The sequence below is a fragment of the Entelurus aequoreus genome, linkage group LG07 (assembly GCF_033978785.1).
Source record: "Entelurus aequoreus isolate RoL-2023_Sb linkage group LG07, RoL_Eaeq_v1.1, whole genome shotgun sequence".
NCBI lineage: Eukaryota > Metazoa > Chordata > Actinopteri > Syngnathiformes > Syngnathidae > Entelurus > Entelurus aequoreus.
Window position 1 is genome coordinate 48,685,792 of NC_084737.1, and position 16,543 is coordinate 48,702,334.

General features: G+C 40.8%; 1 protein-coding gene across 8 annotated transcripts in view; it reads right to left on the reverse strand.

Moving 5' to 3' along the window:
• cacna2d3a (calcium channel, voltage-dependent, alpha 2/delta subunit 3a) overlaps positions 1-16,543 on the reverse strand; it is a 343,144-nt gene that overhangs the window by 78,606 nt on the left and 247,995 nt on the right. For 7 of the 8 annotated variants that reach the window (XR_009826794.1, XM_062053832.1, XM_062053836.1 and 4 more), the window contains 3 exons: positions 9,702-9,835; positions 6,705-6,722; positions 1,176-1,247 (listed from right to left, as the gene is read on the reverse strand). Coding sequence is in view for 7 of the 8 variants with exons in the window: in XM_062053832.1 (XP_061909816.1) it covers positions 1,176-1,247; positions 6,705-6,722; positions 9,702-9,835 (224 nt within the window). In the remaining variant the exon portion in view is untranslated. The remainder of the gene's footprint in view (positions 1-1,175; positions 1,248-6,704; positions 6,723-9,701; positions 9,836-16,543) is intronic. The other variant, XM_062053831.1, reaches the window with a different exon arrangement.

Genomic DNA, 16,543 nt, shown 5'->3' on the forward strand with positions numbered 1-16,543 from the left:
GATCATTGTAGTGACCTGGCTCTTAAAGATAGGTTTTGTGATTGCCAACTGTGAGTACACCATGGGGCTAGGGACAATATGTGTGTGCGTGCGTGCGTGTGTGTGTGCATTCAGGGTGCCTGCAAATGAGCTAGTGTTGACTTTGTTATTAAATAGGAAGTTGATCCATCCCCACCGTGTTATGTTTCTTTGATATATTGTGCTGTATAGCTCTTTATATTGTGTTCAACGTGTACAAACATTTACTAAATTATGAACTTTTGTGAAGGCTAGAACTCATTATTCATATTTATGTGGTTTTGTATTGGGACATTTTCAAACTAATTTTTGTCTATTTATGAACCATGTTGAAGAACCAATTAAGGTGGTAAATACAGGTTCCACTATAGAAACTTTGCAATTTGTATGAAATAAATAGTTCAGTGGCCTTGTGGTTGGAGTGTCTGCCCTGAAATCGGTAGGTCGTGAGTTCAAACCCCGGCCGAGTCACACCAAAGACTATAAAAATGGGACCCATTACCTCCCTGCTTGGCACTCAGTATCAAGGGTACGAATTGGGGGTTAAATCACCGAAATGATTCCCGGGTGCGGCCACTGCTGCTGCTCACTGCTCCCCTCACCTCCCAGGGGGTGAACAAGGGGATGGGTCAAATTAAGACACATTTCACCACACCTAGTGTGTGTGTGACAATTAGTTAAAGTTAAAGTACCAATGATTGTCACACACACTAGGTGTGGTGAAATTTGTCCTTTGCATTTGACCCATCCCCTTGTTCACCCCCTGGGAGGTGAGGGGAGCAGTGAGCAGCAGCGGTGCCACGCCCGGGAATCATTTTGGTGATTTAACCCCCAATTCCAACCCTTGATGCTGAGTGCCAAGCAGGGAGGTAATGGGTCCCATTTTTTTATAGTCTTTGGTATGACTCGGCCAGGGTTTGAACTCACAACCTACCAATCTCAGGGCGGACACTCTAACCACTAGGCCACTAAGTACCAAGTCATTGGTACTTTAACTTAAATATATTTTTCAGTTTTAAATATTCATTGAAAGACCAGTCATTTCAGTCAAAAACACGGGCTCTTGCTGTTTTTAAAAAGGGCAGACAAAGAAAGCACTGACGTCAGTTGACAGCAGCCAGGAGAACACCTAATGGCACAATTATACCGATACTTACAGTCTCATTCTTTGTGCTGAACACAGGCATTGCCACAGTGGTCATCAGAACTGGACCTTGACCATCGTCCAGCTGTTGAAGTTATGAAATAAATAGTCAGAAAGATATTGCGTGAGTGAATGAGGGAGACAGAAAGACAGAGGGAAGAGGAAGAAGGAAACCAATTATTGAACATAATCAGCAGCTTGTTGTCAATGAATCCTTGAAACACATATTTTTAGATGATTCCTGATATAGCGGACCAGAGAGTGATTTTGCAAAGACATACTGAATCATCTTCTTCTGGCTCCTCTAAACCTTTACGACATGTTTTATTCATGTTTATTATTTGACTTAAAACATGTTCAATCACAGCTTGTCTTTGATCTCCTGCGGAATGAGCTCATCCAAAGGCAGCCCTTCTAGTTAGGATCTGGGTATCTTTCCTCCCTCAAGACTGCTGGAATAATTACATTTATCTTTGCAGGGGCAGTCTGTCTATGATTGTAATTTTCATCATTTCTACATGGAGGTTGACACTGTTTTGTTGTTATAAGGTTGCCCACTAAAAAACCAAGCAGACTTGGAAAATATGTTATGAAAGTGTTGTACTTCTGTGCTTGCAACACTTGCAAAAAGAGTGGTATACCCTCACAACTACTGCTTTTGTCACACTGACACTTGGAATCACCCATTTTGTACCTTGCAAAGACTCTTAATAAGTCTACTGCACAGTAAGCTCAATTTAGCTCTATACACCTGTGTATGCTTCATTTAGGGGTGGTAGGTTTTACTCTTCAGAAAAGTACAAAGCAAAATCTATATGACTGCTTTGAGAAGAGAAAAACATGTTTGCGCAAAAAACTAGGGCAAACGTGGATTGCTACAGCAAAGTGGCGCGGTAACATGAATACATTTTGTTATTTCTAGCCATGTATACTCAAATGACGCGGTGATGATGACTCAATCAATGAACAAACCTTAGTGGTCCATATTATGCACCCTTGAAATCCCTTTTCGCTAAAAATAGTACCAACAGGAAAAGCTTCTATAGCAATTTGATTGGCGGAATATCATGTTATGCAACAGGTCCCTGCAGAGTTAATTCTGTCTTGAACACATTTAATACGTTCACTAAAGCTACACCTAAAAATACCATCTCTATTTCACCCCCAACAACAACAGGCAATGACATGAAACTACTGGCATCCATCTATCCCCCATCAGACACTGAGGAAAAGGGAAGCGGTGATCAGACCTTTAAAGGCCTACTGAAACCCACTACTACCGACCACGCAGTCTGATTTATATATCAATGATTAAATCTTAACATTGCAACACATGCCAATACGGCCGGGTTAACTTATAAAGTGCAATTTAAAATTTCCATTTGAAAACGTCTATGTATGATGATGTATACGCGTGACGTCAATCGTTGAAACGGAAGTATTCGGACACCATTGAATCCAATACAAACAGCTCTGTTTTCATCTCAAATTCCACAGTATTCTGGACATCTGTGTTGGTGAATCTTTTGCAATTTGTTTAATGAACAATGAAGACTGCAAAGAAGAAAGTTGTAGGTGGGATCGGTGTATTAGCGGCTGGCTGCAGCAACCAGGAGGACTTTGACTTGGATAGCAGACGCGCTATCCGACGCTAGCCGCCGACCGCATCTATGATCGGGTGAAGTCCTTTGTCGCTCCGTCGATCGCTGGAACGCAGGTGAGCACGGGTGTTGATGAACTGGCTGGCATAGGTGGATAGCTAATGTTTTTAGCATAGCTCTGTGAGGTCCCGTTGCTAAGTTAGCTTCAATGGCGTCGTTAGCAACAGCATTGTTAAGCTTCGCCAGGCTGGAAAGCATTAACCGTGTATTTACAGGTCCATGGCCCTTTGAGACACTTGTGATTTAGGGCTATATAAATAAACATTGATTGATTGATTGATAGTATTGTTGATCTTCTGTCTATCCTTCCAGTCAGGGGTTTATTTCTTTTGTTTCTATCTGCAGTTAAGCCCGATGCTATCACGTTAGCTCTGTAGCTAAAGTGCTTCGCTGATGTATTGTCGTGGGGATAAAAGTCACTGTGAATGTCCATTTCGCGTTCTTGACTCTCATTTTCAAGAGGATATAGTATCCGAGGTGGTTTAAAATACAAATCCGTGATCCACAATAGAAAAAGGAGAGAGTGTGGAATCCAATGAGCCAGCTTGCACCTAAGTTACGGTCAGAGCGAAAAAAGATGCGTTCTGCACTGCACTCCTTCACTCTCACGTTCCTCATCCACAAATCTTTCATCCTGACTCAAATTAATGGGGTAATCGTCGCTTTCTCGGTCCGAATCGCTCTCGCTGCTGGTGTAAACAATGGGGAAATGTGAGGAGCCTTTCAACCTGCGACGTCACGCTACTTCCGGTACAGGCAAGGCTTTTTTTATCAGCGACCAAAAGTTGCGAACTTTATTGTCGATGTTCTCTACTAAATCCTTTCAGCAAAAATATGGCAATATCGCAAAATGATCAAGTATGACACATAGAATGGATCTACTATCCCCGTTTAAATAAAAAAAAATCATTTCAGTGGGCCTTTAACGTCTAGTAAAAGCAATTGAGGACACAGTATTGGACATTAAAGAGAGAACAAGGTGTATCTAAGCACTGGTGCTGTAACAATGGATGGCCTTGATGCTAGAAAATAAGGATTGATCAAAGGACAGGGGGAAGGAACAGAACCTCATCTAAAAATCTGAAAAAAATCTATTTCCAAGCTGAGGTATATATTTGATCATGTATCACGGGTTGGTAAACACACAGACCAGGAGTACAGTATATTTTGTCGAGCATTCCCAGCCACTGCCTACAACATTGTGCTTGAATGTATTTTTGGTGGAGGTCAGGCTTTCAAGGATATGTCAAAAGTAAAAGGAGCTGTGTGTAGGAGGACAACCAGCAACACATTTAAAAGTCAACATTGCTGTAGATTGGAGCTTGTGGTAATCCTCTATGGGAAAGTAAAAAAAAGGACTACCCTTTAAAATCTAATAAGACTCAGCACCATAACAACAACAGTTTTTGACTTGAGAAAGGACACGCGGTAGGAAATGGATGGATGGATGGACCTGTTGTGCAAAATATTCTCACATGCCCCATTAAAATGATTGGAGCAGCCATATTAGGCGTGTTCTGTCCTTTGATTAGATGACAAAAAGAAACCCTGTCGCACTTTCACAGCAAAAAAGTACAATATTATGCTTTGTGTAGATTTTTGGGGATATTATAATAGCTTGTCACAAGCGTAAGATATTTTGTTCCCCTTGACAATTACTTTTTTTTAGCATGTCCATATAACTGTACTGTTTTTGTCACATGAAGGTACAAACTGTTCACCTTCATTACCTTAAAGGGGTACATTAATTTTACTTTAAAAAAGCTGAATTGACGTCTACTTCTTTTTCTGACAGCCAATGGACTTAAAAATGTTTCCTTTCTACAGACAGATGAACGCAGTCACCAAGTCACACATATATACACACCTACCCTATATTTACTTTCTCAAGGGACACCTTCTCCAGGTTTCTGTGACAAATTGTGAGCTTGTATATGGAACAACACTTGTTTCCGTAAATACTGTACAAGATTCAATTGTGTTAAACACAGGTGTTGTGTGAGCACAGTAAACAAGGCACCCTGCAGGCATCCTGTAAAGATGGTTGTGGCTGCCTAAGTATCATCCAGCGTTAAAAGATATTCACTCTTAAAATCGAAAAATGACAAACCACTAAATTGACAAAGTGTAATTAATTACTATTAACTATATCAATTTGGAAAGGTTTTCTACTTAGTCAAAAAATATGTTGATGTGCTCCCCGAGGATCCTTTTATCAGGTCTATTGCTTTCATGCCCGTCATAAATCCAAATCATTGTACTTATAGCAGGTGCAAAACCCCTCCTCTACATCATCCACTTTCATTTCTGTTTAACTTTTTTTACTCTCTTAAACATCTCAGACCTCCCTCCTATCAAGGCTTAACTCCAGCCTGGCTTACTACCAAGCAGGATGGGAAACAAAGTGAAATGAGCCGCAGAATGATGGATTAATACGGTCAGTATAGGAGGTAAGGGAGAAAGGCAGAAAAGAGCACAGGTTTTAATGTGTTTCAATGGCACCAACTGGGTTCTTGTCGTTATAATCATCAGACATACCGAAACATATTGTCATTGTGGTGGATTGCTTTAACTATTTAAGTACAAACTACTCAATGAATAATTTTAAATTGCTGTTTACATGTCAATGACATGTAAATTGTTGTAAGTGGATATTTCATTTTTACATTACTAAATAAGGTATGATTAACGGCATTGTTTGTGGATGTTTTGAATTAATTTAGGGCAGATACTACTTTTTATTTAGTCACCACTATTTATTTATTTATTATCTTTGCTTTGAGGCTGTTTATAAGTTTCTACCCATAGTTTCTACCCAGAATTTGCTGGCGTCAAGCCACTTCGTACAAGTGTCGTCTTTGAGAACATTCTGACAGTTATTGAACAGGTAGGTGTTTAAGGGTTGGAAATGGGGGTTGAATCACCAAAATGATTCCCTGGCGTGGCACCGCTGTTGCCCACTGCTCCCCTCACCTCCCAGGGGGTGATCAAGGGGTTGGGTCAAATGCAGAGGACAAATTTCATCACACCCAGTGTGTGTGTGACAATCATTGGTACTTTAACTTTAATATATCATGTACTGTACTTACAAAATACCCATGTTTACTGAATAAATAATGACCCATACAGTATTTTTCCGGAGGTTTCCAATCGCATTATCTCGGTGAGTTCATAAAAAAACAGAAAATAATCAAATTAAGGTGTTTAATTGTGTTTTCGCTGGTTTCAAGACAGTTCATGCTACGATTTGGTTTCCGTTAATGTATGTAAACATACTGAGTGAGATACTGTATTCATTTCCGCTGAGTTTCCTGTGTTAATTGAGTTTTGAGCTATCACTGTATGATATTATCATAACTCTGCAAGCCGTAATCAAAACCACTGAAAATGGTTTAGAGAAACAAAAGCAATGTGTCAGAGCAGATCATCCCTGTTGGTCATTGTTTTTGTATAATTCCAGAACATGACAATACAAGCTATTTCAGCGAATCCAGCCAAGACAAATACCACAGACAGGCTTGTTTTCAAACCAAAAACACACTGATATACAAGCAAAATGTTGCCTCAATTACGGTCATAATTCCAGTCCTGGATATTGTGACAAAGCTAATACTGCATCCCTACTATGGATTTGTACATATGTGTTTGCATGTTTGAGCAAACATGCAAAATGGACATTTAACAATGGCGACCACCATAAACAGTTTGAAACAAAAGGACTTAAAGAAGAGTGACAAAATGTCATTTACACACAACACCATGTATCACTACAATAGTTGCTTTCCCTAGCTATGCTGCCTTCATGCATGCCTATAACCACACAAAGGCCTCACAACAACAAATCACAACACACCAATGACGTCAAATCAATGTTGGTTTACCTTTTGTGCTTGAGGAAGCTATAGCAAGTTCAGGAGAAAAAGACGAAAAGGAAGGAAATGTCAATGCTTTTTAAATTAGAGACAGGACTCATTTGTGTAAGTTTCTATATGTGAGTTTGAACATCAACTATCCATCCACCCATCTTCTTCCATTCATCCAGCATCCTCGCTTCCTAAGCAGAGAAACACAGATTCCCCTCTACCCGGCTACCTCGTCCAGCTTCTCCCATGGTGTTCTTGTTGAGCAATATTGTCTCTCCAATGTGTCCAGGTCTTCTTTGAGCCCTGCTGTCGGTCAATCATGCCCTAACACGTCCCAAGGTATGCGTCCAGAAGGCATCCTGACCAGGTGTTCAAGTCACTGTGGAGGAAGCTCGTTTTGGCCGCTTGTACCAGCAATTTTGTCCTTTCCGTCACTACCACTACCCAAAGATGATTAGTGTAAAGGTAAATGGATTATACTTGTTTAGCACTCATCTACCTTCAAGGTATTCCAAATCGCTTTGACACTACCTCCACATTCACCCATTCACACACACATTCACACACTGATGGTGGAAAGCTGCCATGCAAGGCGCTAACCACAACCCATCAGGAGCAAGGGTGAAGTGTCTTGCCCAAAGACACAACAGACGTGACTAGGATGGCAGATGTTGGAATCGAACCCGAAACCCTCAAGTTGCTGGCACAGTCACTGTCTATCTGCGCCACGCCACTGCCATGATCTGCACCACGCCACTGCCATGTAGGCACGGACACCGATTGGTAAATTGATAACTTTGCCTTTTGGCTCAGCTCTCCTTTCAACACAACAGACTAATGTAGAGTCACATCATTGTAGGTGCCACACCAATATGCCTGTCGATATTGTGATCCATCTTCACTAACTTGTAAACAATACCCTAATGTTTTTGAAACCATCCACTGGAGGAACAACTTTGCTATACCTTTGATTGGCTGGGAACCATGGTCTCCAATTTAGAGTTTCTGAGTCTCAACCCAGTCACTTCACATTCAGGTTGTCCAGTACCCAATACTCAGAGTAACCCATGACCAGGATAAAAAAACACACACACCGCTTCTCTGAATCTGAGGTTCAACTCAACATTGGATCTTTCTCTTCAAAACCCCTAAACAGACCTTACCAGTTAGGCTGAGGAGTGTGATCACACAACAGTTATAACACACCCTTAGTTTCCCCTGCTTAAAAAGATGAACCACAACCCTGGTCTGCCAATCCAGAAAGATGGCCTCCGATGTCCATGGGATGCTGAAGAGTTGTGCCCAAAAAGTCCCACAGCATTCATGGGTCTTGGGAAATTATGGAAAAATCTCATCCCACCTGTGGATCTGCCAGAAATTAGCTTTTTGACCACTTCAGCAACCTCAGCCCCAGAGATAGGAAAAACCACCATAGTGTCCTTGAGCACCCATTACTCATAGGAAGACATGTCGATGAGATTAAGGATACCTCTGAAGTACTCCTTCCACGGGTCCACAACATTTAAAGTCAAAGTCCACAGTGCACCAACCCCACTTTGTGTGTATGGTGTATCAATAATACACAATTATACACTATTGTGTATCTTTAACACAATGGTGTTAATGATACACTGCTTCCCTCTTCTTCTGATGGCAGATGGTGGTCCAGAATCTATTCGAAGCTATCTGTAAGTCGTTTAGTCGAACTCCCACGCAAAGTCCGACTTTTTACCTCTGTGACCGCCAAAGCCGCACACCACTTGGTGTGCCAGCATGCTGAATAGACAGCATGCCTACTGCACAGTTGTGTCTTAGCCTGGTCAAAATAATACCGTAATTTCCGGACTATAAGCCGCTACTTTTTCCCCTCGTTCTGGTCCCTGCGGCTTATACAAGGGTGCGGCTTATTTACGGCCTGTTCTTCTCCGACACAGACGAAGAGGATTTTGGTGGTTTTAGTACGCAGGAGGAAGACGATGACGCAATGATTAAAGACTGACTTTTCATATACCGGTAGGCTGGTTATTTTGATAACGTACAGGCGAGCACTTTATATTACTTTGCACCGTTGTATTATTTGTACTCTGCACGAATGCTGTTCGCCATGTCAAAGATGTGAAAGTTTGATTGAATGATTGAAAGATTTATTGTTAATAAATGGGGCGCTTTGCGTTCCCAAACAGTCATCTCTGTCCCGACAATTCCCTCCGTGGTAGCAGGAACCCCTATATACTACGGTAATTACACATCAAAACCCTGCGGCTTATAGTCGGGTGCGGCTTATATATGGAGCAATCTGTATTTTCCCTTAAATTTAGCTGGTGCGGCTTATAGTCAGGTGCGGCTTATAGTCCGGAAATTACGGTAGTTAAATCCAAAATTTGCAGTTTTATCACACATCACAGAGCAACAGTTGTTGCAAGTTCTGAGGGAGAATGCAATAGGCATGCTGTCTAATCAGCATATTAATAAGACACACCTGTGGGTGAATGGATTATCTCAGCAAAGATTTAAACATATGTATGAATATTTATGAGAAAAATTTCCTTTTTTTGTACATAGAAAATGTTTTAAATCATCTACTCTGCTCTTGAAATGTTTCAAATCCTTGATCTGTAATGATGGGTATGCATTATTTTCCAATTCAACTTGTACGTGTAAGTACGTGCTCACTCATTGATTGCGATGAACTAATACTTTATATAAGCCTGGGCAGAGGTGTCCATCCTTTGAAAGTGTACGGTAATTGATTGAGGTAAGCCCAAAGACTCGTCTCCAAATAGTGTTGTCTGAGTTAGCGCACGAGATAGAGCTCAAAAGGTGCACCAGTGATTAATTGTAAAGAAACAATGCAACGGGCAATGAGGGATACTATTTTTGAATGTGATTATGACTTTAACCTAAATCATCAAAGTAACCCAGAAAACCTATATATTTTCAAATGTTGTATCTATTAATACAACATTTGAAGAGATTGTGCATACTTAAGTATTATGTGTGAGGTAGTCAACTTACTGTGCTATCAACATAGGCTTCAGTCCAAACTGTGTCATGCTCCCTGTCGATCACCTTGGGACGACTTAGGACATGGAGATATTCCATCACATTCTCTTGAACATCCGCCAGTGTGGATATCTGAGTGAAGTAACCTGAGGAGAGACAGAAGGACGATGAAAATTACCAATTTGAGTTACTTATTTGGGATATGATGTGTCTCTTTCCTGACTTTGCAGCACATCCAATATTCCTGAAATTTAATTGGCTATGGAATCAACTAAAGTTTTGCTTACAAAAACTAAAGAAAGACATATTCAATATGTGACAGCAGGTGGCATAGCTGCACAATGACGCTGGATATATATGAGTAATAGCGAGATGATTTCCTGCAGCCGTGCAGTAAAAGGAAAAGGAAAACCAGCATGTGTTTGGGAATAGGTAAGATCTATGCAAATGTTATGCCAAAACGATTACATTTAAACCAAATGTGATGCTATTTGCTATGATCATAATGCTGTCATTATGATGCTAATGTCCATGTGCAGGAGGGAATGTACTGTTAGCTCAACAGGGGGCAGAGGGGTCGAGGAAAGGTAGAAATCAGGTCAGCAGTAAGTCAGAGAGAGAGGACAAAGAGTAACACAGAGACTACAGGAAGAGAGAGACCACCAAATTTCCACCCACCCAGCCGTAAAAACAGCAAACTACCGCCATCACCCTGAGGCAGTCAAGAAGAAAATCACAGCTCGAAGAAATAGATTTTGGGGTCATCTTTCCAGGCTGCGACCTTTATTCCACAAGGAGAAGGGGACCATTGCCAGAGGAGTCTAGACTAATATAATATAGCTTCAGTATTACTGTGGTATACAAGAAGTTATATTACTGCTTAAAATAAAATAAACAAATCAAACGAAATGGTAACAGGGCTAAAATCCATCCATCCATCTATTTTCTACCGCTTGTCCCGTTCGGGGTCGCGGAGGGTGCTGGAGCCTATCTCAGCTGCATTCGGGCGGTAGGTGGGGTACACCCTGGACAAGTCGCCACCTCATCACAGGGCCAGGGCTAAAATATATATATATATATTTTTTTTTTAAAATAAAAGCACCAATATATATAAGATAGCACTGTACTCTCAGACTTGACCTGGAAGTGAACCATGTCAAATGTCCTCTTTTCATGCTTAGACACTTTGGGATCGAGCTATTCTTCCAGCAGATAGTGGAGTGACAACACACACACACACACACACACACACACACACACACACACACACACACACACACACACACACACACACACACACACACACACACACACACACACACACACACACACACACACACACACACACACACACACACACACACACACACACACACACACACACACACACACACACACAATGAAACGACTTGAATCAGACACAAAACAAGCTGCCTCTGTGTAGCAGCATCGTTCATCACTGGGCCAAGTGAAGAATGACTAGTCCCTATGGAGGCCAAAGGGTGTCCTTCAGGCTGAGCCACCAGGGAGAGGGAGATGAGGAGGGGAATAAAAAAAGGAATCCTCTCTGCTTTCAGCGACATGGTACACCTGCCATTGGGGCAGGCCAGGAGAGCAGCAGGAAGATCAGGTTAGGATGAGAGAATAAATGAATCTATTTTGGGGCCATATATAGTATGATGGCAAGAATACACACCAAAGTGCATAAATCATGCACAAAATAATTTGTCGTTAATTAACATTTCAATTGAATTGATTTATCCTCACTTAAAGTGGTGTATCATGCAAAACCCACTTTTCTTGCCGGTTGGCACCTGTTTTTGTGTATTTGGAATAAGTGCCATGGAGGCGTTGCAGAAATATTTATAAAAAATTTGGCTGTGGCCCAAACGAGTTGTTTGAGATTTGCCCCGATTGTTTGTTGTATGCCAAATTATACAACATTTTTGTTTCTCAAAGCAGTGTCTGTGGTTTGAAAAAAATGTGTCTAAATTGCGACCCGACGATCAACAATTATCTGTTCATGTTTGTATTAAGCAGCATAATTCACTACACCGACCCCCTGCCTCATCTGAAGAAGTAAGACGTGACTTCTGTGTATTATGGTAATGTGCCTGCAACTGTGGTGACATCTTTTTGTGGGAGCAAAGCATTTTGAAGACAGCTGTTTTACCTACCTGCAACGATAAAAATATTTTACAAAAAAATACTTTTAATCTATGTATTGAAATTGTTCCCAATACTGTGGTTCACACTATTGTCCCCTCTGTAGTACTGTTGTTCTTAATGGTATGTATTTATTGGTATTACTGGTATTTATTTATTTTTCAAAATATTCTACATACTGTCCCTTAACAGGTGTATTTTTACCTGTACTTTTGTCATGCTCTCATGGTTGATGACAATAAAACATTCTATTACTATTCTGTTCTGTTCTATTCAATTTAGGACAATGGTGGACACAATGAAGCTGAACAAACGGATAATGTTAATACTAAAATTGTTACGGCTCAGACCCCTGCCGTCTGTGCGCACCTCGGGACACGCCCACGGGTGCGCACATCCAGGGACGCGCCGCGCACGTCTCCGCCCTGCAGCAGCCACCAGCTGCAATCACTCACCAGAAATCTGCACACCTGAGATTGATGAGGGTGTGCCGGATAAAGGCAGGGTGGACCCAAGGATCGGCGAGGGAACTTAGTTTTCTCATGGTGACCCGTAAGCGAAGTTTTAGCTCTCTCTCCTTGTTTTCCTCTCCGTGCCTTAACCCCCCTGTCTTCTTCCGTGTCCCTGCAGTACCCTCCGTCGCCTGGACAGTGAGCTGTGCGTCTCACTTTTCCCTGGATCTTCCCCCCGTGTTTTTGGACTGCCTTCCTCGTTCCTGACTCCTCGCTCACCCCTGGACTTGACGCCCCTCTCAGCCCCACGGACCCCCGCTTGAATCCCGGATCACCTGCCTGCCCCCTGGACTTCCTCGTCTCTCGTTCAACACTTTGGTAACACACGCTTCAGTTAAATTCTACACATAGTCTTACACCACACACAATCTTATTCTAGTTCACACTCCATTTCCTTAGTTTAGTTGTATTGTTTATTATTATTATATATATTATATATATATATATATATATATATATAATAAAATATTGTAAATACCTCCCCCTGTGTCTGTTTGCCATCACCTCCCCTTAGTCCAACCATAACAAAAATTGTGTATATTGTTTTTAAATTTGCCAGATTTTGTGTATTTGTACTCAAAACTTAAGAAACTAAACATTGGTTCAATATTTGATGAAAACGAGTCAATAACAAATCATATATATATATATATGATAATATATAGAATATATACAGTATATGTATACAATTATACCAATACTTTGGTATTTTGATATTTTATACACACACATATAAATGGATGGATGGATATATATATATATATATATATGTATGGATGATAGATGGATGGGTATATATATATATATATATATATATATACTGTATATATATATATATATATATATATATATATATATATATATATATATATATATATATATATATATATATATATATATATATATATATATATATATATATATATGTATGTATCCATCCATTTTCTACCGCTTGTCCCTTTCGGGGTCGCGGGGGGTGCTGGAGCCTATCTCAGCTGCATTTGATCGGAAGGCAGGGTACACCCTGGACAAGTCACCACCTCATCACAGGGCCAACACAGATAAACAGACAACATTCACACTCACATTCACACACTAGGGCCAATTTAGTGTTGCCAATCAACCTATCCCCAGGTGCATGTCTTTGGAGGTGGGAGGAAGCCGGAGTACCCGGAGGGAACCCACGCAGTCATGGGGAGAACATGCAAACTCCACACAGAAAGACCCCGAGCCCGGGGACTAAACCCAGGACCTTCGTATTGTGAGGCACATGCACTAACCCCTGTACCACCGTGCTGCCCTGTTTGAAAAACAATAGTAGTGAAAACAACTACAGTATAGTTTTATGAAGTAATATAATACAGAAATAAAGCTTTTACCACTTCAAAAGACTTCAAAACTTTTTTTAGTTTGTTCTGTTGTCTTCAGTGTTGGGTTAGTTACTGAAAACCAGTAACTAGTTACAGTTACAAGTTACTTTATTTCAAAAGTAACTCAGTTACTAACTCAGTTACTTACACCAAAAAGTAATGCGTTATTGTGAAAAGTAACTATTTAGTTATTTCTTTTTTCCCCCTTTTTTTTAAGGCTCCCATTAATGCCCTTTTAGCCTTCATTTCAATACTGTTATTGCACTGGAGAATAATACAATGTGTTGATCAACTTAACATGCATTTGCATCACTGAACTCTGCTAAGCTTGACAAAATGGCGGCGCATTGAAATGCAGCAGCTTGAAGACGCTCTTGGGAGTGTAGAGCGATTTGGCAAAAAACACCCGTCATTTCTGTCAATTTCATGGCTGGCTCAAAGCGTGAACACTCTGTGATCACATACGACCGACAGACAATTTTGGACGTGGATGGATCGGGTCGTTATAGACTGAAAGATGCATATACGGTGGACCTCCTCGCTAGCATGGGAATACTTCGCGGGCTACATCGAGCGGCCTTTGTAGCAGCGGAGTCAAGTATTAGCGGGGACCGTCAATGGAGGAGAAGTAAGCGGTGTGAGCGGAAGCAGAAGCGGGGATGCCGAGCGGGGCTAACAACAAAGGCTAATCACCAAAGTAGCGTGGAGTGTCCGGGTAAGAAGTCATTTAAACTAGAACTAGCCGGCGTCAGGCTGGATAATCCCTGCACACATAGCAATTCTCTTAGAATAAAACACAACTCACATAATGTTTTTTCTTTTGTGACTGTGTCAGAGGCAGTCACACATTGTACTGAGGTGGCTAACTATGATGCGTTCAGTTTATCGCAGCATCAAGCAAAAAATCTGAATATTCCCGTCGTATCAATTCCTAGATATGGTCGAAACTATTTAAAGTGCACTACGCATAATAAACGCAACATTATTAATATTGCTACTTCGGATAATTTCAACAAACAATCCTCAAAACAGCCCACTACCTATAATACCAGACGATTTGTTTGCGCTAAATGAGGCATTTCCTCCTAACTATACGAATGCACATGTTGCCCGTCCTTTTAAAAGGGGAAGGGGGTGTCGCACTAATATACAATGAAAACTATAATTTTACACCTAACCTAAATAATAAATATAACTCGTTTGAGGTGCTCACTATGAGGTTTGTCACACCGCTACCTCTCCACCTGGCTGTTATCTACCGCCCCCCTGGGCCCTATTCGGACTTCATCAGTGAATTCTCAGAGTTTGTTGCTGATCTAGTGACGCACGCCGACAATATAATCATAATGGGGGACTTTAATATCCATATGAATACCCATCGGACCCTCCATGCGTGGCGCTCCAGACTATAATTGATAGCTGTGGTCTTACACAAATAATAAATGAACCCACGCATCGCAACGGTAATACGATAGATCTAGTGCTTGTCAGGGGTGTCACCACCTCTAAAGTTACGATACTCCCGTACACTAAAGTAATGTCCGATCATTACCTTATAAAATTCGAAGTTCTGACTCATTGTCAACAAACTAATAATAATAATAATAACTACTATAGCAGCCGCAACATTAATGCTGCCACAACGACGACTCTTACTGTTTTAACATTTCTGCTTCTTTTTGTGCAAAGGAAAGTTTAACACGTGCACTTTCTGCTTCAGCACGTGCTTTTGCAGCAGCAACGCTCACTGACGTTATCCGACTTGAGTGAGATGAATGTGACGATCTTGAACTTCTTTCATGTTCGCTTACGTCTACTTTTGAATGCTCCATGGTGTGCTGTTTACCACTGGATGTTGAAGAAAATGCTGCGTTATGTCTGTGCTTTCAGTCTTTTTACTGTTCTGCCCTCACTATATGTGTTGAGGTTGTACAGCTTGGCAGACAGCTAACAACCAATCCAGGACGTTCTAATAAATTCCAAAGCAGATGAATCCATTTAGGCTCTTTATTGTTGTTGATCTTGCTTTGTCTTGCACTGGACTTTTATTTTTTATTTATTTGTAAAACTGAAATACACACAATGACAATGTATAAGCTATATGATTCAATTAACTTACTGAAATGTAATACACAATATGTAAACATTAGCTTTACACAAATATACAGCATTATCACCAAACAAACACTGCTGAGTGTTAAAACAATTTCGATGGTGGAAATATGCGACCGGCAGCCATTTTAAGTCCTCAAACATACATTAAATTAGTGCACAAAAATCGTTTTTCAATACACATCTTACTATCAAATTTAGCCACTTTCCACCTTCATATTGAGCCACATAAACATGTTAAACAGTTTACTTACAGACTTATCTTTTCCAAGGCTTGTAAGAGCTAACACAACTCGTCTACTTCTCATTGTTTATGAACTGGACTAACTCGTAAACCGGAAGTGCCCAAACTTATGACGCGCAACATTTCCCATCGCCACAAGGTGTCAGTAATAGTCCACAATCAAACGGGCATAACACCTAGCATTCAAAAAAGCGGTTATTCATCCTCTACTCAAAAGACCTAACCTCGATCCTGACCTCATGGTAAACTACCGGCCGGTGTCCCACCTTCCGTTTATCTCGAAAATACTCGAAAAAATTGTCGCACAGCAGCTAAATGAACACTTAGCGTCTAACAATCTCTGTGAACCTTTTAAATCCGGTTTCAGGGCAAATCACTCTACGGAGACAGCCCTCGCAAAAATGACTAATGATCTATTGCTAACGATGGATTCTGATGCGTCATCTATGT